Below are 26,297 nucleotides of genomic sequence, written 5' to 3' on the forward strand. Positions count from 1 at the left end.
TAAGATCTTTTTCTTCTTTAATTTGTGCAACAACAAAAAAGGCGATTCTTCAAATCACTGTTAGTTGGATTGAACTTTACTCATGTCTGCATATTTTCAGAGGGCGTGTGTTCAGTCATTTCAGTCTGTGATAAGACGGTTCTTTTGTCTCGTAATGCGTCCAGACAGTTGTATGTAATGGTTATCTTTCATTGAAAGTGCATTTTTAAGGTAAGCAATCAAAACTGTTGCATAGTTTCTTAAATGCATAGCTTCCATATTGCGTAGTTGTATGCAAACAAATGGGTTCTTTTATCTTTGCTTTCTTCCTTTGTGCGATGATGGACAAGACAAATGAGAACAATGCATTAGTTACTGTAAGCAGAAAGTTGATGACGTACACCGCACAACTCCTCTAGGAATGCAGTAGTACTGTATGTGCACAGTGTGCAAATCTTGTAAGTAATACCTGGATGACTTATTACACACACCAAAATGTGCATCCCATAATGTACAATTTCACAATGCACTATGCTAAACTTGACATTCAGTTTTGAGTGAGAAATGAACTAGAAGTGATATTGTTCTCTCCTTAATGGAACTGTATTTTTATTTTATTTTTTTTTATTCAAAATGTAAAATGATGTTTATTTTAACACGATAACTCAACATATAGAGATCTATCAATGTTTTTTTTTAACAATAACAATTATTTTGGTTTAATTCCACCAATATGCAGATTTTTTACCTTTTAAAATGTGACTTTCTAAAAATTATTTTGTAATTTTTGTATTTATTTTTAGTATTTTAGTATTTTGTACTTTTTTTCAGAATGTGCAGTGAACATTCAAAAGTAACAATCCCATAACGTTTTTAAAATTAATTGTTTCCTTAGAGGGGACCTATTATGCCCCTTTTTTACAAGATGTAGCCTAATATAAGTCTCAGGTGTCCCTAGAAGGTACTGTATCTGTGAAGTTCCAGCTCAAAATACCCTACAGATCATTTATTATACCATGTTATAAATGCCCATTTTTGCGTGGAATGAAAAACATGCTGTTTTCGTGCATATTGTTAAATGCAAATGAGCTGCTGCTCCCCACCCTGCATTCCAGAAGAGGGCGGAGCCTGTACCGCTCGTGCCTCGTATACTCTGCTAAAAGCTAAAACATCTGTTTGGTTATGATTATCATCTCTATCGTGGTCATGCTCACGTGACATTGCAGTTCTTCATCATGAAAGTTTAATATCTGCATGCGTTTTACAGCCATATCATCTAAACTTCTGATATATGGTTTTCTGAGCGCGCACACACCCGAATCACACACACAGAAAGCTGGATGTCAGACGGCGCGTCCCTTGTGTATTAAACTATAAGTTCTCTTTTACGTCTTATTGCGTTTAAACTGTCAAATACACACAAGGTTGCCAAAAAAACACAACGTTCACATAAACACAGTAGGTATTAAACACAGAGTATTAAAGTGAAAGTGTAATATACATATACATAATACACATAATATTAAAGTGTAATATACAGTAGCTTACTGCTATATGTGCTGTTATTATGAATCAAACAGAAAATCACTCACTGTTCTTGATTGAATAAATTTAGTAGCTTTAATAAGAATTAATTTCTTACTTGAATGCTGCGGACTGTGTACAGCTCACTCAGGGCGGGGTTTATGCTAATAGGGTTGAGTGTCAGCAGTCATGGGTGGGGCCTAAGCATGTGACATCATAACAAAACATTTCATAACTTAATGGGAACATTAGCAAAACGTTCTTAGAACATATTTCGTTTTAGCTGGGAATCAATCTGTCTCCTGTAACCATGTAGCATACTGATATTTTAAAATGTGTATTGTTGCATTATACATACTGTTTCACATTTTATTTTTAAAACTGCTAGGGTGTAAGCAGTACATTAGGATTGCATTCTGAGCATGGTAGCTGTGATCGTCTCCATTCAGTCGTGGTAAGTGAGGTGTCAGCAGATCCTCTGATGGCTCCTCCTCCCTAAAATGCTGTCTGGAGACATGCTCTGCTTTTCCTTCACCGCCATTAAGTGCTTTACTCCCTGGTGTCGTTTTAAAACCTGTAGATAAGCGATAAAAATACCACATGACCAGATAAGCACGTAATATGGCAATGCCGTAGGCACATTTATTGCTGCGTATTTTCCAAAGTCACTCGCAAAACTCATGGTGACAATTACCTGGCAGTAAACACACACTGTGCAATCATTCTTCACCAAGAGAACACACAGCGTGATTCACTCTTATGAGGTCAGTAAAGCAAACAGATGACCCCTGGGCAATTTACACCTCTTTAAAAAGACAGACATCGAGATCAAAATGGAGAGAGAGGGCAATAAAGCAGAGAGAGAGAGACGGGGGTAAATTTAATGGGAGAGAGAGCATATGCCCCTCGTCTAATCTACAGATTTCAGCTGTAAGATGATTACAGAACGGCCTGCTTGAAAAACTCAGTGGGCAAAATGGCTATAGTCCATCCAAAACAACTTAGTAACTGGGCATTTAAAGGGAATTCTGCACCCCGGCAGAGTGAAGCTCATTAATTAGACGCTCAGCAGTTGGTTGTTCCGCAGTACAGGGTCAAACAGCAAAGAAATCTTTAAAAAGCTGTTTTTGTTTCTCGCCTTAATTGTGTTGCTTGCTGTTTAATTCAGCTGCGTTTCTAATGGACTGTGTAGATTGATTCGCATTTTCTAACAGTGGGATGTATCTAATAGTGCATTGTGGAACTCTAATTTGTTGTATTTTGGTGCAGCTATTTCCCAAATAACAGCATTTAGTGACCAAAAAGCACCATAAAGGCATTTGGAGAGAATAGCGTCTTAAATGTAAAGTCTGTTTTGCACAAACTATCAGATGGCTTCTGTAGACTTTGAATATTGGATGTTTTTTTCTCCTTTTTTGAGATTGATCATGTTGTTTTATGGAAAATAGCTACACAGAATTCATTAATGTCACTTTTTGTTCAACAGAAAAATTAAATTCAATTACGACTATAAGAATTGAGTAAATAATGACAGAATGGTCATTTTTTGGGTGAACTGTCCCAGTAAGAAGAGACTAATTTAGTCGTGCCACAATAGGGCATACAAATAGTGCCAATGTCTTTTAGACTGAGGGAACCATCTTGTCATTTGTAAAGGCCTAAAATCTGAGCTTGTACTATGTACTGTAATATGATATTTTAGTCACTATACTGATTTTTTTCCACCTATTTTACTATCCAACAGGTGAATATTCACAAGTCTGATCAAATCTCCTCAACAAGCTTCATGATTTGCGGTAATTTTCAAAATATGTTTAGGGTTAGAAGTTTGTTCAAATAGACATCAACACCTACTGGAAGATTCTGTACTCGCACGATTCCCTTAGTGTTCATTAAGAATGCGTGGGTTGTTGTGTGGCACTGCTGCATTCTGGGTCTCTCAACTAAACATCAAGGGATGTGTCTTGCACATGAGGGTTGTGGTGTGGTTGCCAAGGCAGCATGCATCATGTTTGAGTAAGTGGGGGGGGGGGGGGGGCATGACTGACTCGCGTCCTTGCCTTCTTATTACACCCCTGCGTTCAGCGCCGCAGACAGAGATTGATAGTGACAGTGGCGTTGCTGCACGAGGCTGCATGCACAAGGGCACATGCACGCTCTTCATCTCTTTCCCTCCCCGTTCCTCCTCAGTCTGTCTCCTTCTCTCGCTCTTTTTCTTTTCCTCCTCCATCTTTTCTCCGCCTCTGGCTGTTTAGGCTGCGGACCCCATTGAGGATACAGGAAAAGCATTTGTTGACATTCAAATACACCCGTGGGCCGCGTCATATAAGCACACGCTCCGTCACTGACACATGCTGCGCTCCGCAGCACATGAAGCCTTCTGGTGTTTCCTTGAACATGATATGTCATTGCCAGAATGATAGTTCATATTTGTTGCTTGACACAGAGGCATTGTTTTGAAGACCGGTTTGTGTGAATGAAGACAGTGTGAATGAATCACAAGGGTTTAAGGTTTAATATTTACTTTTTCCATCTGTCATTTCCTTCTTCCTGGAATTGTCTTATATGGAACCTGAAATCTTCAGTGACGTTTGAGATTTACTATTCAAAATCTACTCATTGGGAACTTTACAGGGAAGAATACTTCGGCGCTGTTCTAAAACCTAGTAAGCTATGTAGGCCATAGAGAGCAAGGCAGCTCACTAACCAAAAGGAAACCTTATAAGATTAATATCAGTCCTCATGTGAAGCACACAACTGATCTAATAGAAGCTAATGTTAGGATGCTGCTAAGATAATTCTGTGTATAATTACTTAATATGAAAATATTTTGAATAATATTTTTAAAAATATTTTTAAAATGTTAAATAATGTTTTTAAATGTACATAGAAATGCTAAATAATTTTCTGCCAGGACTCTCTGAGTGTTTAGTACGGTAATAATGGATATGACAAATATTAGCTGTTGTTATTGTTGCTGCTGTTGGTTATTGCTGCTGCTGCGGAGCAAGTTTATATATATATATACTGTGTATATATATATATATATATATATATATATATATATATATATATATTATATCAAAAGTAATGTTTTTTAATGCTTTTGAAAACACTCACCATTTATTTGCTGTGAAAAACAAAACAAAACAAAAAACAGGAAAATTACAGTCTGCGTGAAAACTTATATAATATTTGTTGGTGAGTGAGTGATACGATGTACTTTGACATTAGTATTAGTCTGGACATGCCTCTACTGTGCGTTTAATGCCCTGTAGTTTCATTGCTGTCATTGCAGCTCATGTCAGAAGGCTCTCTGTATTTGCCCTGACAGCAGTGCTGCAGACGTGCCCACGGGGCCAGGACAGGAGCCTGTTTTATAACAGTTAATGAGTGAAATCAGCACATCTCATGATTGTTAATGTGTCCCTGCTGAGCTTGCGCAATCTGAACTGGATACCTGCGCCAGAGCTTCCTGCCTCTGCCTCTCGGTGCCAAGGTTGTTTTACAGGAAGCAGACTGTTTAATTCTATACTTGTCATTAGCGATTGCTCTGAAGAGAGAGTCGATCTTGACTTTGCTGTAATTTGGTCAGCCTCATTGATGAGAGGAAGGCTATATTTTCTATTCTGAGCTCTTCGAGCAGTATTTTTTGCTGAGTCTTCATTTATGGTTGGAAAATCTTTGATGGAGTGGACATGAGTCATTAGTAGTTTATAGGACCTGCAGGGACACCGTATCTCTGAATAATGCTGAGCTCTTATCTATTCACAGTAGGGAATGAGATACCAAGATTATGCTATGTAACTGATTCTGAGATGTCTGTAAACTGTCAGTTTGTTATTTTAGGGATAGCACAGCAGCCGCCAAAAGTATTTAAACACTTTATAATTATGTATTTGTTTATATATATATATATATATATATATATAGATAGATATAGATACAATTGTTGATCAATATTCTGTTCAAAATGAAGACAAAAGTATCTGGACACTTTTGCTTTCACATTTTTATTTAATTAAATTTGTGCATTTTTAAATGCGACTTTATTGTCCAAATACTTTTTGCTTTTGTGTTACACCTTTTGTGCTACAACTATATTTTGATGATCGAAAATGATTTTTGGCTTCATAATTATATCAAATCATCTTTCAAATGGATAATTGCGTATTTAGCAATAGCATACTTTAGCAACATCATAATGCAAAACTTAACCAAGAACATGAAGCAATTGTTACCTGAGAAACGTATTTAGTTCCTGGTAACCCTTGCTAGAGGGGATCAATGTTCTAGTTGCAGGGTGGACAGTATCCAGGTCCCTTTGAATGTCAACCCGTTTCAGGTTTCATGGGGAAATGCTTAACACCAGCGAGACGGACCACAGTGCCGTGGAACAATGCCTCACTGTTTGGCTAGCCCCACTTCCACATCTTGCAGTAATTGAAATCATTCCTGGGCCTCCATCCTACCAAAGCTTATTTCTCCGTGCTGCTCAGGGACTTGTACACACGTAGAAGGTGGGAGGGGTGTAGAGTTGTTTTTGTAGAGTGTTACTTTATGTATGAATCGAATGTGGGGTCAACTGGAAAAGCTAATGAGCTTTTTATTGATTCCAGCAGTTAACCTGCCTGGGTGGCTGTGTTCAAATCAAGAACTGCAAAAGTTGGCACTGAAAACACCTCTTCCACACCCTTACTGTAATATCTTCAATCTCTCCAGACATCACAAGACTGAGATTACATAACTTATGTAACCAATGTGTGCTGGAGATCAAAGTTTTCCTCCTTTTTTGTCGGTAATGGCTATTTTGTAATGCTCATTATGTAGAAACTCTTGTGAGGAGCTTTCTGCTACCAACTGTTTTAGACACTTTTTATTTTATTTCTTATTGATTTTGCTTTTACTTTAGGAAAGTGATAGGAGAGTGTAGACAGGAAAGTAGGGTCAAGATGGGGGAAATGAGATCAGGACATGAGTCATGACCCAGGTTGGACTACATTAATATTTATAGTTGATAGAGAACAGGAAATGATGGATAAAAGTTAGGGCCAGATTCAATTTCACATTGCCCATATGAACACCTTAACTGCTAACCACTAATCCATGACTGTTTTGTCACTTCAGTGTGACACTAGCAGGGATTTTAATGTTTAAAGGTACACTTTGTAACTTTTTTTTTGTTCACAATTCACAATCACAGTCAATATAGCAATCCTTCTTCCAAAACGTGTTTTTATCTTACCCTGATTCACTATGGTACGCCTATTATAAGTGTAATATTTTAGATCTGTCGGGATGGTTTACACGGGAAATTGCTTACATTCGACATGTGTATGCTGTGAGAGTGGCATAGGTTAGTTGTCACAATGAGCGAGAAAGGTTTATATAGATAATCACCCTATAAAAATAATCACCCTTTTAAAAAACAAACAAACGCTGAGAACGTGACAGTGCTCGTAATAAAACAAGAATCAACATTAGCTTGGCTTTTCAGAGATGCCGAGAACTGGATTTGAAAAGCTGTAAAAGTGATGCGGAGATCCCGCTTTTATTACTCAACAGGTGAGCAAGGTATTTTATTGAACTGATAAATTGCTCTTTAAAATATGGCGCTCTTTTTTTGACTACTTTAGTCTGGTAAAATACCACTGTATGTACCAACATTCAACGAGCACATATAGCCCAAGACACAGCATTGTTTTGGATGTTCAGCAAGTTACGAACTAAAAGTGTAAACACACCATTATTTTCAGTCAGCAAAAAAAAAAAAAAAAATCGTTTTCGCTAACGCTATTACGCTAATAACACTGACCACACCTCAACTGGACAGACTCGACAGAAAGAGTAAAACCATGGCTCTGCAAGTGGGTCACTACTAAGACATGATCAAATAAGACAGAGGGAGACTTTCTCTGAGGCTATTCCACATCACAGCGTCTCTCCAATTAAGTCAAGCTCACCCTGAGATGTTGCCAGCACGATAACAGATAGATCTGGCATTACCGCTAACATGTGTTTCACTCTGTTTCTCTAAAGACACAGTAGGACAGCTTGTTAGAGTTGAATGTTAAGTTGTGTGCTCTGTTGGAGAGCCTACAGCACTTGTGCAGATGGAGGCGAGTGTTGTGCTGCTGAAGATGTCTAATTTAGCCGAGATCACTAGAGGTGGGCGTCTGGGCGACGCTCTCACGACCGTCCCTGTGTCACATAGTTTGCCAGGTTTATCTCGTGTTGCCTAACAAATGATGTCTGATAACCTGGAGGAGTGTATTTTTGTCCTTTTTGAATGAGACTACACGTGTTCCTTTTATAATCCTTCGATATCAACAATTGAAATTGCTTGTACAATTCTCCATTAATCCTCTACTACGCCAATAATGGTGGTATTCAAATCTGGGCGTATACCTCATTCCCCAACAATACATTATGGAGAGGTGTAGAAAACTATTTTTCTCGCATGTTCAAAGAGTTCCTGCTGCATTTCAGCCCCTGCGGAGATAAAAGACTCTCCGGCTGTGAATGGAACAGGAGGGAGTGTAGCGTTCCGCTTCGTCTTTCTCCGGTCACGCCAGAAGAGGGTCGAGGCGGGGGTTATGTACGTGGCAGAACCGGCCAGGCTTGGTAGACAGTCTCGCTAATCAGCTTGGCTGTGCGTCAGGTGATCAGATGTACTTTAGTTAGATTAAAGGGTCACAAGGATTGGAAAAGAGGATTAACGAAGTAGGAACTCTGCCTACCGCTGCGGTTCTACTGGGCTCGCAACCGTATGTCCATCCCATCTGAGTCATTTAAGTTAAATTACCTTTCAAATCGGCATTTTCATGCATGTATTGTCAGAAATAAGATGAATGGAAAACTAACACAGTAATCGTTCTGGGCTCATTAAGGGTTCATCAGATTCTGTAAACAAGTCAGAGGCAGCAGTGACACCTGGTGGAGATCATCAATTTCACTGTGATGAACCATACAAAATGGCATGGATGATTGATTGGAGAATGAGGATTGGCCATGGTTTATTAGTTTTGGGTTCATAGGGCACAGGAGACGAACCTTTGCATCTCATTTCAAAGGGCCGGGCGGCCCATCCTTGATTAATGCTGTTAAAATCTTTCTGATGTTTCAAAGGGTATTAGAGTGATCCTGTGGGCTGAAACATGTTTTTTAAATAAGTCTCTTATGCTCACCAAAGCTACATTTATTTGACTAATAATACAGTATAGACAGTAATATTGTGAAATTTTATTACAATTTAAAATAACTGTTTTCCATTTGAATATACTTTCACATGTAATTTATTCTTGTGATTACACCACTCTCCAGTTTCACACGATCCTTCAGAAATCATTCTAATATGCTGATTTGATTTTTATCAATGTTGAAAACAGTGTTCTGCTTAATATTTTTGTTGAAACTGGGATGCATTTCTTTCAGGAATCTCTGATGAATAAAAGTTCAAAAGAACAGGATTTATTTAAAATAAAAATCAATTTTATCAATTTAATTAGTCCTTGCTGAATAATTAAAGAAAATAATTAAAAACAATCTTAATGACCCCAAACTTTTGAATGGTAGTGTATAAAAATATGCATTAAACAAAAATACAATATTAAGTAACTTTAACCAAAGACAAACATATCATTATCCCTTTAAATGATCATTTTAATTGTTATGCTATGTAAATACGCTAAATTGGCACTTTATTTAATGTTGTTTTAGGCCAGGCTTAAAATACAACATTCATTTGTTGAACAGAGGTTCTCTATTCTGTCACCAATGGGTACTTGGTCTTTCAGAGAGATAGGAAGCAAGAAATCCTAATGATGACTCATTCTGCTTTCATTAAAGAGCCCTGTTGCCTTTATCTGTCCAGTCACACCTCACTCAGTTCCTGTTTGACACACACTCTGAGTGAGTTTGTGTACGTGAGTGTGTACATGCAGCTAATCTCTTCTTCAGTCTTCGCTGCTGATTTGTGTAAATGCATGGTACCCATATCACCCTCATGATATCTGTCTTCTGGAATTCGCTCTGTTTAGTTCCGGTCTCTATGAAGCCCTTCCTTCCGAAAAGCACAATGTGCTCTGATTGGTCGGCAGGACCAGTGTGTTGTGATTGGTTAATCGCTTTGAGTGTGTTTCAGAAATGCCATGCCGCCATGAGCAGGAATTATTTAAATGAGGAATGTACGTTCTCAGAAGAAAACTCAAGACTTCAATCAAGGTGTTTCACGGAGCTCAGAAACAGTGTTTACTGATATAGAGAATAACTGCCTTTGGAGTGATTTGTAACTTTGCAGGCCTTTTTCATGCTCAACATTGCACACTAAAGAAAGTTGAAAATGTAAAGCATACTAGTAGATCCTCTTTAAAAGACTCTCTGGTACACTTGATTCTGATTGGTCAATCGCTGCATTCTGCAAGCAAATATATTTGCATAATGACAGCTAAATTGTATTATTTTTCCCAGTATTGATGTATTATTGTTAATCTCACATAAAAGTAAATATTGCATTTCATTTCAAACAAAACCTTTCTGCTTTATTTCAGGGTCCTGATCAGCCTGTCTAGGTTTATTTCGCAATATTGGCCACTTGACATGATTGGATTCAGATATTTCAGTATGTTTAGATAACTAAGCAACTCTTGGTCTCTTTCAGGAGGGTTTTGAAAATGGATATTTAAGGATTGCAAAAGTAAAATTACAAGACAGACACACTTTTGGCATCTCTTCAGGCCAACAGATCCTCCATCACCAAAAGGTCATAAAAGGCATGCTGGGAATGCAGCATAAACACAAGACTAGACACTTCAATATCCTCCTCTGCCACAATGACAAAACTTTTCTTTTTTTCTGATTCATTGGCTTTTACTTCACAGACATGAAATCAGTGTGTTTATCAGTGCTTCTAGTTTCTCTAACATCTGATTATGTTCGAGACAAACGTTGGACGGCTTAAATGAAAGCAGCTTTTGTGTGTCAAATGCAATGTAGATTTCCTGATTTGAGATTTCTTTGTCTAAATGAGCTCTTTAAAGTATAAACCTTTATGTGATCATGTAGGATGTGAACTGTGCTAAACGTTCGCCTTTCAAAATCTTTCTTTTGCTTTGACAGATGTCTTCTATTTAACTTATGTAGCTGCAGTGCATTCTGGGATATGGTATTGTATGTCAGTTTATAATAGAAAGCAGCACCATTTCTAAATGACTACAATTCCGGGATGACCAAATCACTTTTAGGGAGTTACAGTAAACCAGCTTTCATAACATAAGAAATTATGTTTAGAGAAACTTGAGGAATGAGGAGGGTAAAAAAATCTTACAAGCTGCATGTAGATGTAGGGCCACACAGAACTGCAGATCATCTTGATTTCATTAACTGGCATGATCTCAATGGACTGTTTGTTTGTTTTTAAGGAAATTTATACTTTTATTCTGAAAGGATTCATTAAACTGATCAATGGTGACTGTAAAGACTTTTAGAATTAAAAAAATCCATTTCAAATAAATGCTGTTCTTTTGAACTTTCTATATATTCAATAATTCTGTAAAATGTATCACGGTTTCAACAAAAATATTAAGCAGCGCACAATTGAATTATTTTCAACATTGATATTAATAATAAATGTTTTAAAATGTTTTTAAATTGTAATAATATTTCGCAATATTACTGTTTTTACTGTATTTTGATCAAATAAATAATATAAATTTAAATAAAATGGGGAAAAAAATTCAAATAAATGCAGGCTTGATGAGCATCAGAGACGTCTTTTACAAAAAATCGTACTGACTTCAAATGTTTGAATTGGTGTGTATGTGATGTATGTTCTATGATCAAACTTTCTAATCCATATTTCTGTTCCCCCCCCCCCCTTTTTTTTTTTTTTTTTCTTTGTACAGATTCATCTTCAAACTACATCCGCCAACTGGAGACTAAAGTCCGCATTTTAGAGGATGACCACAAGCAATTGTTATCCCAGGTAAGAGTCTAATCCGCCTAGCCTGAAAAGCCAGACCCACATCAAGATGTTGGTTCTGGGAACACACCATTGGCAGGGCTCAATCCGAAGGGCAGGATAAACGGTTGTCTTTCAAATTCCCTCTGCACGCAATAGGACAGCGCTACAACCAACCAGAGCGTTTTCCCACCAGCGGAGCTAGTTGATAGATTCAATTCTATTATTTATTACGAGTTTTACTCTGCAAAACTCCGAACACATCTTCCTTTTTTTAAAGAATGACTTCAGTGCCGTTCTTTGTTCTTTTCTCAAAGAAAAGCTTAACTCCAAGTCTTCCAGAATCGTGGCCAAAGCCGATTCGAAAGGCCGCTGTTCGCCAGCAGGAGCAGCCATCTTCTTTGTTTTCAAGTAGCAGGGAATTCACCCTGCTACACCGGAACCGTCACACTCACAACTCTGCCGTCATTATGTTAAGCCCGCCCACCGACTCTATACATGATGTGATTGGCCTGACTAGAGTTTGGTTTTTCCAGCTCGCAAGCCAACGGAGAGTTGCTAGACGACACTGGCTGCAAAATTAAATTTGCTACCGTTAGGGTGCGTCTAGATTTCTATGCTATAATCCGCCAGGTGATGTGATGGAAACGTACGTAAAATGAAAACATAAAAGCTTCCTTCCCAGGCCAGCTCTCAGAGGATAGCTTATCATATTAGGATCATTTGCAAAGTGGTATTCCACTCTGAAATGTCTTGTAAAATCTGTGCATGCAAAGTCTGTGCATGAAATCCGTTCAGCACAATCCTCTTGTTTGTTAACATTGTCAGGGTCTGAATCTGGCTCGAATTGGTTTGAAATTGATGCCATCGTTAATATTTACATCTGAGTAGAGTTTGCGGTTATGCAGGGGCATGTCATTTCCCAAACACATGCTGCCAATCACAATACACTGGGCCAGCTAACCAATCACAGCTCATTTCGTATTTCAGAAGGAGGGGCTTCATAAAAAATGACATGTTCGAGACTGGGGAGAGAGGAGCTGTAATAATGTAAAATATGTGAAAATAATATGTTTTTTGAACAATCAAGCATGAAAACATATTCTAGTACACCCCAAAAACAAAATCAATACTTCGTAAAAGGGCCCCTTTATATGATAAAAATGTAATATGCTTTGTTAACTGTTTTGCAACCATGTACAGTATTAGTCTTTTATGGATTTGGTGTGCAGTGCAGCATTATAATAGTGTGCTTGAGGGTTTTAATCAAGTGCTGATGTTTAAAAGTATGTTGCCCCAGTGTAGCTTACACAGCACATGATCAGCAATATAATGAAAATAAAAAATGAGTGCGGTTATGTGAGCAGGGGGCGCATGTTGTGATCAGCTTGGGCCCCTTTTTTCAGGCTTGCCTGCAGAGTAGCATTTGCACTTTTATGTGTGTTTGTGTTGTAGATTGTAGTAATACAAGAGGTAGATAGTAGGGATGGTATCAAATATTTTAGTCACATGACTTTCACAGCTCAGGTGATCAGCTCACAAATTTGGCTAAGACATGCATTAAAGATGTCATTTTTAATTACATCTTGTTCCTTAAATGCATGTCATTGCACCAAGACTTACATGTTTAACTGTGGCTGAATCTCAAAGCTTTGGTGCTGAAATGCGACTTCGTTTTATGACACTGTAAGAGCTTTGAACAAAAAGCCCTGGAGCTCCGATAGTTATATGAGACAAAGATACAGATCTGTCACTAACAATTTTCTGTTTCAGACGGTCTTCATCTCCCATTTTCCGAGCCCAGATTTATAGACAGAGATAGCACATCCATCTCAATATTTATAGACGGCACATGCGACTAGTTGCTGTCAGTTTAATTGCATACGCTCATCTCTGATATTCTAATGATACTTCTTCATTTTGTCTTTCTCTGATGATGGATAGAGCTGCTTTTTCTTTTTATTGCCTCCATAGATAACTCAATTCTTTGAAGAAAGATATCTCGGAATTTGCAAGTGTTGTATATTTTGTTCTGTATTATATTGTGCCCGATAACCTTCAAGAATGGCTGATCAAGGCATTCTTGCTGTTACTATAAGAAATATGAGCATTTCATAGAATGGTTTTTAGCTGATGGGACTTTTAGAACAATCATTTAGCTATAACTCTGTCACTGTATTCCTCTAGCAGGTAGTAAACCAGATATTAAGCTGCCTTTGGCTGCGTAATGTAGATCTTAAGAGGAGAAGAATGTCGTTACCTTCAGGGTCAACAGTCCATGCCAAAGATCTCATTCGTGGGTCAAACCTGTGTTCAATTATGCATGCTTTGTAAAACATTGTGAGCAGAAAGGAATTCATTTCACTCCAGTCTTTTTATCTTTTGATTGAGCCGTTTACCAGTCAAAAGTTTGGAAGACAGACAGACAGACAGACAGACAAACAGATATATAGATAGATAGAATGAAGTTGAATCATGTTTGCATTTTTAACAATGTTCATTTAAAAAAATAAAAGAAATATGAGACCCTTTCAGTACAACCATGGGTTTAGCTGCAGTCTCATGTTCTCTTAGCAGAACTTTTATTAGAACATGCTAGACGGTTATGCAACTTACGCACGTAGACACACACAGAAAACTTTTGTAACAATCCACTTTTCCCTGAAAAAAGTTCACAGCCTCAATTGAGCTCCAGTAATCCCTTTGTGAGCTGTTTGCACACAACAGCCATCAACATACGGGGCATGAAAGTTCAAAATGGGGATAATCACACACAGATGCTTTTATTATGGAATATTCATTCATTTCTCCATTGTGCTGAGGGATTTTCGAAATTTTTATTTCATGGCCTGTGACACTCAAATATGCAGCGGGAAGAGTTTTACGGACAGGTGCCTTTTGGCTAAATTTCTTAGGTCATTATTTATGAAGCGTGACTGACATTACCTCTCAGCTCCAGAACTTTCTGTTTTTTGCTTTTTTTGCCTTTTACCCTTTTCTCAGATCACCTCTCAGGAAATGATCTCACGTGCCATCCGCTATCAATTTTTCATTCGCAAACATTTTTGCAGAGGTTATCATCCTTTAGTCAAATATGTCGAAGACAGCACATTCTACATTACAGATCGTAACAGTTGTTTTTCCAGTTTCATGCCCATAATGATAGAGGAAGTGGTTGTCCCTGTGGTTTCTTTGTGCTTGGACTGCTAGAACATTATCATTGTTCATCTGATAAGAACTATGAGATTTGCAGTTGTCAGGTGCTGTGAGAAGAGGTCAGGAAAAGGGTGAAAAACCCGTACTGGTTAAACTAGTGGTAAGAGAGACTAGATAAAAGGGTTTGATACCTTACTATCTTGTACAGACACTCAGTCTTGGATCTTTCTAGTTGCATGGATTGATTTTATACTTTTTTTTTTACACATGCAGAGATGACAAGTGTGCTCATGTCTTAAATTAACTTATTGTAAGGCTTCTCATATTTTATATAGAGGTTAAATAATCAGTGCCTTTATTATTGAGGATTTATGCATCATATACATTTTTTTGTTTGCTATGAAAGTACAAATGCAAAGTTTATGACCTTTTGGAAAACAAGTGATCTGGCATTTCATGACATAAGCTTTATGTCTGGACACTGATTGTGTTTTCTCATCTCTCTGCACATATACAATACCGTTCAAACGTTTAGGGTCAGTGAGATTTTTTAAAGAAATTAATATTTTTATTATAAGGATGCATTCAATTGATCAAAAGTGACAGTAAAGAATTGTATAATGTTACAAAGTATTTCAATTACAATTGAATGTTGTTCTATTGAACTTTCTCTTGCCTTCTACTGTAAAATATCTTTCATATATAACACTGTTCGTTGTATTTCTTTTTGGTTGGTTTTGATTTATCTAGGGAAAGATTTTTGTTTCTGATTTAACTTTGCTGTTAATTCTTCTATTTATCAAAATGAATCTGTGTTTGACACATACCTGCTTCTCTCTACAGCAGGGGAACGTGGGCGATCTGAAGACACTTCGGAAAGGACTGTCCCTGTATCACTCAGAGTCCCAGCTCTCCTCACTATCCCAGTTTCAGGACACCTTACAGAATGTACGTATTTCAATGATGCAATCTAACGTGACCCCATTATTTTGCATCAGAGCCAAAACCTAAATCACAGCGGAGCTTAAAAAGATTTGTCACGTTGAGCCGATTTGGAAGAGATTTGGCAACAATTAGCTGTTGCAATTCCAGCTGGTTACAGGATTCTGCATTGCTCTTTGTAGAAGCAGATGAGAATTGACCCGTGCCAAGGAGCTTAAAACATCAGGAGCTTAAAACCTGAATGACAGAGTAAAGTCCCATTCAGGACCGTGTCTCATGTATTTATTGATTTACTTGTTTTTTTATTTTTGAAAGAATAGGTGCCACTAGTTCAGTGGTTCTTAAACTTTTTCAGGTAGCGGATAACTCAACATTGATCAACAAAAATTGTGCACCTGCTAGAAACCTCAACACAAGTATTTACAGGTTTAAGTTGTGTACAATTTTTATACAAGTTATACCCTCTATCTTGAAATAGTCTGATAATTTAGATACCAGACTGTTTTGTTTATATTTCATTGAAATGAACCACACTGTTTGCTAATACACGAACTGAACCAACTGTTAGTTACGTTATTGAAATGAGACAACAGAAAAACTTTATCACGAATGAACGTTAGCAGAATCTGTTCATTATTATGGGTTAATTTATCATTCAAATAACTCAGCGTTGGTGGTCTTTGTCAATCATTTTATTTATTTAGGGCCACAGTTTTATTTATTGCCAACTACAGTTTGAGAACAACTGCAGAAGTTGCTTTTTATAATGATTTTTATTTTATTTTTTATTACCAAATGTGAAACTATAAGCATACACTTGGTTTCAGTATGTTTTAAAATGTAATTTGTTACTGTGATGGCAAAGTAAAAAAAAAAAAAACAGCCATTACTCACATCTTCAGAGTCACATGATCCTTTAGAAATGATTCTAAGGCTGATTTGGTGAAACATTTCTTATAATTATCAATGTTGAAAACAGTTGTGCTGCTTAATATTTTGGAGAAACTGATATATATATATATATCAGTTTCTCCAAAATATTAAGCAGCACAACTGTTTTCAACATTGATAATTATAAGAAATGTTTCACCAAATCAGCCTTAGAATCATACTATCGCCCACTGATCTGGGGTCTATGATGACCTCTTCAGTTTTCTTGACATTAATCTGCTAGTGATGATCATCACTAGCCTGGGTTTCCCCATGCTGCCTTGTGCGCAGCGCAATTTTATTCACGCTGCTAGGCAGCCTGGACACCATGGACCAGATTTTCCTATCAAAAAGGGGACCAATCACAGAACGGGGAGGGAGCAGCAAGACGATGACGACGTCTATGCGACACACCGAAGCAGTTTGTTTATATCTATGGATCCAACATGGCATCAGACGCGAAGTTGCCTTTCGATGCAGCCTTAGATAGTGTTCTAAGTAGTTTAAAACGCAAGTTTATTTCGTCCTCTTCCTTGTCGAATTTCTGTCACTCTACATACGTCATCTGGTATAATTGAAACGATTGGCTATGAGCTATGTATAGGCGCATTTGATAGACATTCGTAGCGCCCAATAAACGGCTCAAATACGAGAAAATGAACATGTGGTTCCCAGACCACGTCTCAATGAGACGAGGTCTGACGTTAGCCAGGCTAGATCATCACACTTCCATGGCAGCTTTATAGTCAACAATGATAGAATCTCTTGTTAATAGACTCACATTTACAGTATCGTCCGAAAAATGTCATTACAAACTGATTTGATTGATGAATAACACAATCATTTGTGTAAAGAGTGAACAAAAAATGGTGGGCTTCACACAACCTTGCGGGCCTCTGTACTACTTACTTCGACATCAGACAACACAGAATTCAATTTCACTTATTGTGTCCTGTTTGTTAAAAACAAATGATACCAATGAATCAAGAAAGGCTTGACTTTTAAATTAACTAATTTCTCCAGCAGGATATGTGGATATATATATATATATATATATATATATATATATATATATATATATATATATATATATATAAGCAGTCTAGCATATGCAACTGGACTTTCCAGATGCTTCAGAACAAGGTGCATTAGTGTACAAATAGCATCATTAGTACCACGGTTACTCTTCTATAAAAAATGGTATTGATCATCTAAGGATGGCTCCACTTCCCTACACAGCTCTTCTATATAATCGTCTCCAAAGATTTCATGACATTGGATGTTAAAACCACTGGCCTGTAGTCATTGTTGTCCTGAGGACAATAACTTTTTGAAGTTAGAATTATAATCGTTTTGTTTTTTTTAAATATAGATAAAAAAAAAAATGAGTGAAAGATGCTTTGCTCATAGGTCATTTCCTGTGGCCTTGCAGGGGTTTGTTGTGCTCTGATCTCTGCTGGAGTCTCAGTGCTGATCCGTTCTTTGTTTTAGAGATCCTTTCTAACCTAAAAATGACCTTAGAGGGACAATTTAATATATATCAGTGTTGTCAAATCGATTAATCACGATTAAAAAGTAAATTTGTATAATATGTATGTGTAAAATATATGTGTATACATTATATATATATACGGACGTACGTACATACATACAGTACATGCAGTATATATATATATATATATATATATATATATATAGTATATACATACAGTACATACATACTTTATTATACAGTATAAACTTTTATGTTAGATGTGATTAATCGTGATAAATCGATTTGACAGCACTAATATATTTATATATAAAAATATATACAAGTAATTTTAGGAGAAACATCAGAGACAAAACCCACAATGCTATAAGGGGTGGAACAGAATGCTGTTAAATATGTTTTGTACTGAACATTTGCTCCAAACTCATCTCTAATGTTTCATGTAATTTTGTCCACTGGAAATTTGCGAAAAATGCAGTCCTGAAAAGATTCCCTTCAATATACTGAACTGTTTTTCTGTACCTCACAGGCTTGTTTTCATTCATTGTTTTCATCATGTCTTTTACGAACAATTTCCCTCAAATATTAGAGAATATCTCACGTAATATCTCAATTAAATCAAGAAATCTGTTTAAACAGATCTCCCTTCTTTCTTTCCTCCTCTGTCGCTCCCTCTCTCTCTCTCTTCTCCTGAGATATCATCATCATCATCATCATTCCCCTACACCCGTATCCTCAGAAAAGGTCATCTGCGAACCTGGTGCTTTACCTAATAAGTGCACTCATCAGCTATGACAGCGCAGCTGCTCCACTTTAATATGAGAGACAGCTTCCACAGGAAAGAGAAATCAATTAGAGAGTGGCGTGGGTCTCGTCCTCAGAGGATTCTGCACTTATTTTATCCCAGCTCGTCTCAGCTCTGTCTACGAGCTCATCGCTTCATTAGCATGGCTTTGAACTTTCGCTTTAATCACGGGGGGAGATGGCACTAAATAATGCAGTAGCGAACTGCTGAAACAATAATCAGGTTCGTACAAGTGACACAACAGATCGGTTGCTGTTGTTAGGGGTTACCTGAGGATGTAGTTGAGGAGAGGTAATCAGAGAAGTTTGGTGCTTTAGCTGTTTTAGAGTTGCTTAACCCTAGCAAAAATTTTTTTTTGACAGGAATGTATATGTAGACAATGCTATTTAAATGTTTGGGGTCAGTATTTCACCACAAATACAGTAAAACCAGTAATAATATAAAATATTACTACATTTTAAAAGAAGTTTTCTATTTTAATATATTTTAAAATATAATTTATTCCTGTGATCAAAGCTGAATTTTCAGCATCATTACTCCAGTCTTCAGTGTCACATGATCCTTCAGAAATCATTCTAATATGATGATTTGCTGCTCAAGAAACATTTCTTATTATTATCAATACTGAAAGCAGTTGTGCTGCTTGATACAATATAGTTGTGGAAACTGTGATAAAAAAACACATTCAGGACTCTTTGATGAATATAAGTTCAAAAAGAAGCACATTTATTTGAAATAATCTTTTATAACAATATAATAGTCTTTACTGTCACTTTTGAGCTATTTAATGAGTCATTGCTGAATACGTTTTTATTTTTATTCTTTTAGAAATCTTACAGATGCCAAACCTTTGAATATCTTTTCAAACTTTTGGAAATAAAGCTATTTGTTCTTCTTAAGTGCTCGTTTAAGCTGCCTAGGATCTTATAAATGTCTTTTTTTCCAGACAGACTGAAAAACAAAACAAAAAACAGGCTTAATTAATTAAAAAAAATGTAATGGCTGATGGACCTATAACTTTATACATACATCATCCACATTTTCCTGTCTTTTTTAATGAGAAGCGCCACACGCACATCAGAGTAAGGTTGTTTGTGCTGCTGACCAGTCCATATAGTCTAGTTTTGGATTGGTTTAATCCAGCTATGGCCTGTTATGTGATTCTGATTTCCAAGTGATGTTTATGATCAATGCATGGTTTTGCGGATTATAGAAAGCCTCTTCAGACTATCCAATAAAATTGGTCCTGGATATAGAGGAATATCTTAATGATTGAATTTGGCTACATATATCACCAGTACTCTGTTTGTGACAGCACTTGGCACGCTAGCCAATCACACAGATGTTCCTCGTGGCAAGGCTTCAAAACTGGGCTCCAAAACAAATAGGATGGTCACGCATTTCCTGTTAATGCCTTGAGATGCCACTTACTACTTAATAGATTATTTAATAATCTATAATCTGATGATCTGATGAAATTGTGTCTTTTTTGGTCTATAGAATAAACACATGGAAGACTATTTAGAATCATTCTGCACCCATATACAACATGTAAACACTTGATATACCATATATAAATCTCATTCAGGTTGATAAGGTATGTTATTTTGGTTTGAAGATATATTTAGATATAAGATTTGTATATATATATATATATATATATATATATATATATATATATATATATATATATATATATATATATCAATTGTAAATTAAATTGGTCATATTTAATATCATATATTTCAATTGCATTATGATGTAGAGTATACAACTTATACGAGATAATAACATTTTAAGGGCCCGAATAGTCATTGGCTTTTGCTATTAAAAAACTCCATAACGTCGACCACTGCTTGGCTTGTACTGGCAAAGGAATCCATGCAGAATGAATTGTGGGACTCCTGGGCTTCTCTAATCAGGCTACGGGGCGATGCATGACAGCGAGCATTGGGTCGGGATGTTCTCGGGTCAGTTCAGGGTAAAGTACCCACGGCTCCAGCCCTCAATAAACCTGCTGGCAACTGCAAGTGAACATCACAGTCCTGTTCTCTCAGGCCAAAAGCAAGTTGCAGTTTCCATCCAGGGGTCCTCTCCCGACCCCACTGCTGAAATGCCAGCTCGATTGTTGTGGATTTAACGCTAGAACGGGATTCAAAGAGCTGTGTCTATACTGGGGCTCACAAGACCCTGTGCACTGAAAGAGCTCTTTGTTGATGGGTACCCATGAAGGGGGTACAAGCAGAGATGAGTTATAATGAGATGGCTTAACCCATTTCGAGCCTGAGTTGACTCAGAGAAACAGCTAATGGCTTTTCCAGTGCTCGGATCTCTTCTGGTAATCTGAGAGAGCAGTATGAGTCATCTTTGATCGTGACGAATGTGTGTCCATCTGTCCACAGGGGTCCACGCGGATGCCTGGAGGTGATCTGCCGCCCCCTGTCACGGGATACCTGCCGGCAGCACAGAAACCAGAGGCTGTTGTACATGCCATGAAAGTAAGATCATGATGCTGATGTTGCAAAATCAAGCCATACTTCTTGTGTTTGAATTCTAGATATGCTAAAAATATTATGCTAAATTGTATCAATCTTAAATATTACTGTTAATTTCATGGCCTAGCAGTGATCATGCATTCTACTTAGTTCAAGGCTGGTTTGCATCATTTTCCAGTTGTATTCCCACATCATTTTTTTAATCATCCCAATGAAAAGTGTCATAAATCATGTAAAAGTTAAAGGTCAAGCCTGATTTCACAGGAATTAGATTGAGTTTCATGGAAGAAACACTTGATTGGTTTCTTGCTTGATTCCCCTTGAATAGGTTTTAGGACGGACATCATTCATTTTATGAGTTGAACCTATTATTATACTAATACTGTCACCTAGAGGATTTTCTGTGAACTGTTGGATCTCTGTTATTTGAAAGAAAACAAAACATTGGCCAAGGGAAGCAGAGAGAGCTAAACAGAATATAAATACGACAATAAATACCACATAAAACAAAAATAAAATACAACGAAAATGATCATTTATTTTAAATTTATTTATCTGAGATTAAAACTTGCTGACACAGTGCAAGGTCCAGTGTAATTTTAGTATTATTTATATACACTTATAATATTTATTAATATTCTGAATTAGCTTTTATTTTTAGATTTTCAGTTTTCATTTTAGTAATTTTGTTATTGTCACGTTTGATTGCAGAGAGTGCACAACGAAAGGAGTAGATAACAAGTCTTTATTAAATCCACACGAAAAAATCGTTAAAAGGAAACATTAATACCACCACGTTAAATAAAGACAATACTGGACAAGGGAACTTAAAAAACGGAGTGCTTAAATACTGTAGTTGCATGAACTAATTAACTACCAAAGAGAATAATAAAGATCAGGAACACAGGCAAAATTGGAACAGTGAAAACTAAACCAAAACACAATGAAAATAAGCCCAGTGCTAGTCCTCCCTATATGCGAAGTATGCAAGTTGCGTATTGGGCTCCCGAACCACCAGGGGGCCCCCTTGCTCTCAAAGATGATTTAATGACTAGCGTTTTAGTTTCGTTTTGATTTTGGCTTCCAACGATTATGAAAACATGATGCCACATTCCGTTCCTTTCCTTTAAAGCAGCTGTCGCAATATACAGTCTTCGGCCGGACGTGCTCGATACTAAAAAAACAAGAGTTAAAAGTGTATTGAGTTGCGAAAGAGATGCTGTTCCCCAGGGGGCTTTCTGTGCACTCGATCCGAGACGGAGCGAAACATGGACAAGGCTACTTTGGGCTTCGGGCGTGTGCTTAAACGCACAAATACACAAAGTTATGTCAAAATTCCCGTCTTGGCTAGTTTTACTTAAACGCAGTCGGTTATGTCTTAAGTAAACAAACAGTTGGGAAAGTAATTGCATGCTTGTCAGTATATTGGATATGTGCATTTGGTCTTAAAGTGACATCAGCCTAATAAACCTGCTGCTGTCTGTGTCATTTCATGTTAATCAAACAACAAAAGAAAACGAGAGAATCATTCACTTCTCTTCACTGAATAACTTTAGTAACTTTAATATGAATCAATGTAGGCCTATATTTAATTCAATATGGTGAAGACTATACAGAGTTTTAGCTCTGAAAGAACAGATGAAGGGGTTGGGGGTCATTTTGGGGTTTTATGAGCGCATTTACCCCCTTACAAAGTTTTGCTTAGGGCCCCCTGAAGTCTACGAAACATAGCATACACATGTGCTTTTGTATTAGATTTTGTTTGTTTCTATTCCTATTTAGCTTTAATTTATATTTATTTCATTTTAAGTTTTAGTAATTTTAATACTTTAATTTTTTTCATCTAATATTTATATTTTAATTTAATTCAGTTTTATTTAAATTAACAAAAAATTTAATAGTTTTACTTAACAATAAAAACACTGACTAGGCTAAGCCGTTCTAGGTCGTTGCTAGGTGGTTGCTAAGGTGTGCTGGGGAGTTAGACTGCTGCAAGTGAAAATAGCCCAGCCTCTAGTCTCTTTAAAATTCTGACTCAGGTTCCCCTTTCATTCGTTTTATGGCAACAAAAAAAGTTTTCACTTTTGATCTGAGGTATTTTGTAGCATAAATGGTACCGGAATCCTAAATACTTTGGGTTAGGGTTCATTCAAGTCAGTGAAGTATAGTAATAGTGAAGCTTGCTTTAGTGAACACCACTAATCATTTAACCCTCTGTTGATTTGCTTTGTAGGTATTAGAAGTCCATGAGAACCTAGACAGGAAGATCCCAGAGGACTATGAGGAGGATCTCAGTGAGAAAGAGAAAGCCATTGTCAGAGAAATGTGTAATGTGAGTCTACCTAGTAGCATCTCCCATCTGCCTCCCCCTACCCTGAACCTCAGCTTAGATTCCTCTAGTGCATTGATAAATCCCTATTCAACAGAAAGAGGCTGTAAGTGTGTGCTCCCTCTCCCATGTGTTTGTTTTCCTGTCACTTTGTGTAATCACTCTGGCTTTGATTGAGGACACTGTTTGAATGTTTCACAACAGAGACCTACTTTCAGACCACTTTAATAAGAGGCCTTGGCAAAAGTCCTCGGAGTGTTTATTGCACAGTTGTCCGTGCAATTAAAATAACTTGATCGCTGAAACAATGCAGGTTTATCAGCTCCCTGAAGGGCCCCTGGAATCTGGGACCTGTGATTTGTTTCTGCCCCGAGAACCGCAGCCTGTCAAAAGCAAAATCTCAGATAGCACAAGGGCTGCTTTCTTTTCTGATTATAATTAGTCCCCAGTCCCACTCAACCCCCTTTTAGAAGATCTCTCTGTATGTTGAGTCATTGCATAACTATAGTTTTTTTTATTTATTTTTTTACTTTTCAGGTTCCTGGTTCGAAAAATATAACATAATATAATGTATATTTAAGGGTCTTTATATATATATATATATATATATATATATATATATATATATATATATATATATATATATATATATATATATATTCAAAAAAATATTGTTACATGTAAATTATTATTACATATATACATATATATATATATATATATATATATATATATATATATATAATTACAAATAATGATTTGTGTGCCACATGTGACTTTTTCCTAAGTTTGTACAATTCTCAAAAAAAATCTATTTTTTGGGGTTTGTCTTCAACTTATTGAAAAAATACAGAAAAAAAAGTAAATCAGGAAAGTTATACTCAGCACTTTTTCCTAATAAGTTAAAATATTGTAATTTAAATGTATAGTCTGTCATTTTTATAACAAAAATTGCAGTAATTTATTTTAAATATTAATTTAATTTAAAGTTGATGAGTTGGTTTATTAGGTGTCATTACTAAAATGGTCAGTAGAATTTTTAACTTAGAAAAAAAATAGATAAATAAATTTGGCTGCTAGTTAATGTGTTCCGTTAGGAAGATCTATTTGCAGAACCCGAACAATCACATCATAATTCCCATCACACACAATATATAATATGACCAGATGTCTATTCCAGGACATACTGAACAGTAGCACAGGATAAATATTTTGAAGACACTTTTCATTTCAGCTTGACCCAACTGTGTGATTGCTTTGTGTGTTCAGGTGGTGTGGCGAAAGCTCGGTGATGCAGCAGGATCCAAACCCTCCATCCGCCAACATCTCTCTGGGAACCAGTTCAAAGGCCCTTTGTAGTTCCCATGTCAATGAACGGCAGGGCCTTGAACAAACAAACAAATCTGTGAATATGACGAGAGGAGCAGACAGAGCTGGGCAACTTCGGGAAACGACACAAAGAACTTGGCTTCTACTGCCAGCTTCTCTCATGGCATTCAGTTGAGACATTTCAAACCTATTACCTACAACACAGGTGGTAGTTTAATATATAATGGACTCACAATTAGCACAAGCTAAATCACTGCTCTATTTATGTGCATACCTTCCAAGTATTCGTACAAGGCAGCTTAATGGATTCATTTCTCATTCCAGATACGGAATGAAAGCACACAGATAAATGCCCCACGGAGTTACTTATACAAGATTAAACCTTTCCACTCCTAAAAGCTTTTTTGATTTTGGCATAAGACCACTTCATAATATTCTGTCATCCAAAGGAATTTTTCTTTTTTCTTTTCTTTGTAGACTACTACCATTCAAAAGTTTGGGGCTGGGATCTTTTAATGTTTTTATCTCATCTGCTCACCAAGGCTGCATTTATTTGATCAAAAATACAGTAAAAACAGTAATATTGTAAAATAATAATACAATTTAAAATAACTGTTTGCTATTTAAAATTTAATTTCTATGATGGCAAAGTGAATTGTCAGCATCATTACTCCAGTGTCAGTGTCACATGATCCTTCAGAAATCATAATAATATGCTGATTTGATCGAGAAACATTTCTTATTATTGTCAATGTTGAAAAGCATTGCTTGGTTACACTTTACAATAAGGTCTCATTTGTTAACATTAATGTATTAACTAACATGAACTAACAATGAGCAATACATTTGTTACAGTATTTGTTAATCTTTAATGTTAGTTTAAAAAAATGAAATTGTTCATTGTTTGTTCATGTTAGTTGACTTTGTAATGTTAAGAAATACAATTTTTGATTTTAATAATGTATTAGTAAATGTCGAAATGAACATTAACTAAGATAAATGCTGTAGAAATTCATTGTTCATCCTTAGTTCATGTTAACTAAAGTAGTGAAACCTTATTCAGAAGAAGTATCTTTTGATACATTATAAATGTCTTTACTGTCATTTTTGATCAATATAATGCATCCTTGCTGAATAAAAGATATATATATATATATATATATATATATATATATATATATATATATATATATATATATATATATATATATATATATTAAGACTGTATTGAGCCCAAACCTTTGAATGGATGTATTAAGCCACTCACATCACATCAGAATGTGATAGACTATTATCATTACAAATAAACTGTTACTTAGAAAGTTGCCAGCCACTGACAAATAACAAGTTTCATTTAC

At 36.4% G+C, this 26,297-nt stretch overlaps 1 protein-coding gene across 2 annotated transcripts in view; it reads left to right on the forward strand.

Moving 5' to 3' along the window:
* Positions 1-26,074, forward strand: part of ccdc85ca (coiled-coil domain containing 85C, a) — a 39,143-nt gene extending 13,069 nt beyond the window's left edge. The window contains exons 2-6 of one of the 2 annotated variants that reach the window (XM_079853056.1): positions 11,406-11,485; positions 15,461-15,565; positions 21,189-21,284; positions 23,515-23,613; positions 24,880-26,074. In XM_079853056.1, the coding sequence (XP_079709182.1) occupies positions 11,406-11,485; positions 15,461-15,565; positions 21,189-21,284; positions 23,515-23,613; positions 24,880-24,969 (470 nt within the window). In that variant the 3' untranslated portion in view covers positions 24,970-26,074. The remainder of the gene's footprint in view (positions 1-11,405; positions 11,486-15,460; positions 15,566-21,188; positions 21,285-23,514; positions 23,614-24,879) is intronic. The other variant, XM_079853057.1, reaches the window with a different exon arrangement.
* Positions 26,075-26,297: the final 223 nt, after the last annotated feature.

Source organism: Squalius cephalus (genome assembly GCF_949319135.1).
Source record: "Squalius cephalus genome assembly, chromosome: 20".
Classification (NCBI taxonomy): Eukaryota; Metazoa; Chordata; class Actinopteri; order Cypriniformes; family Leuciscidae; genus Squalius; species Squalius cephalus.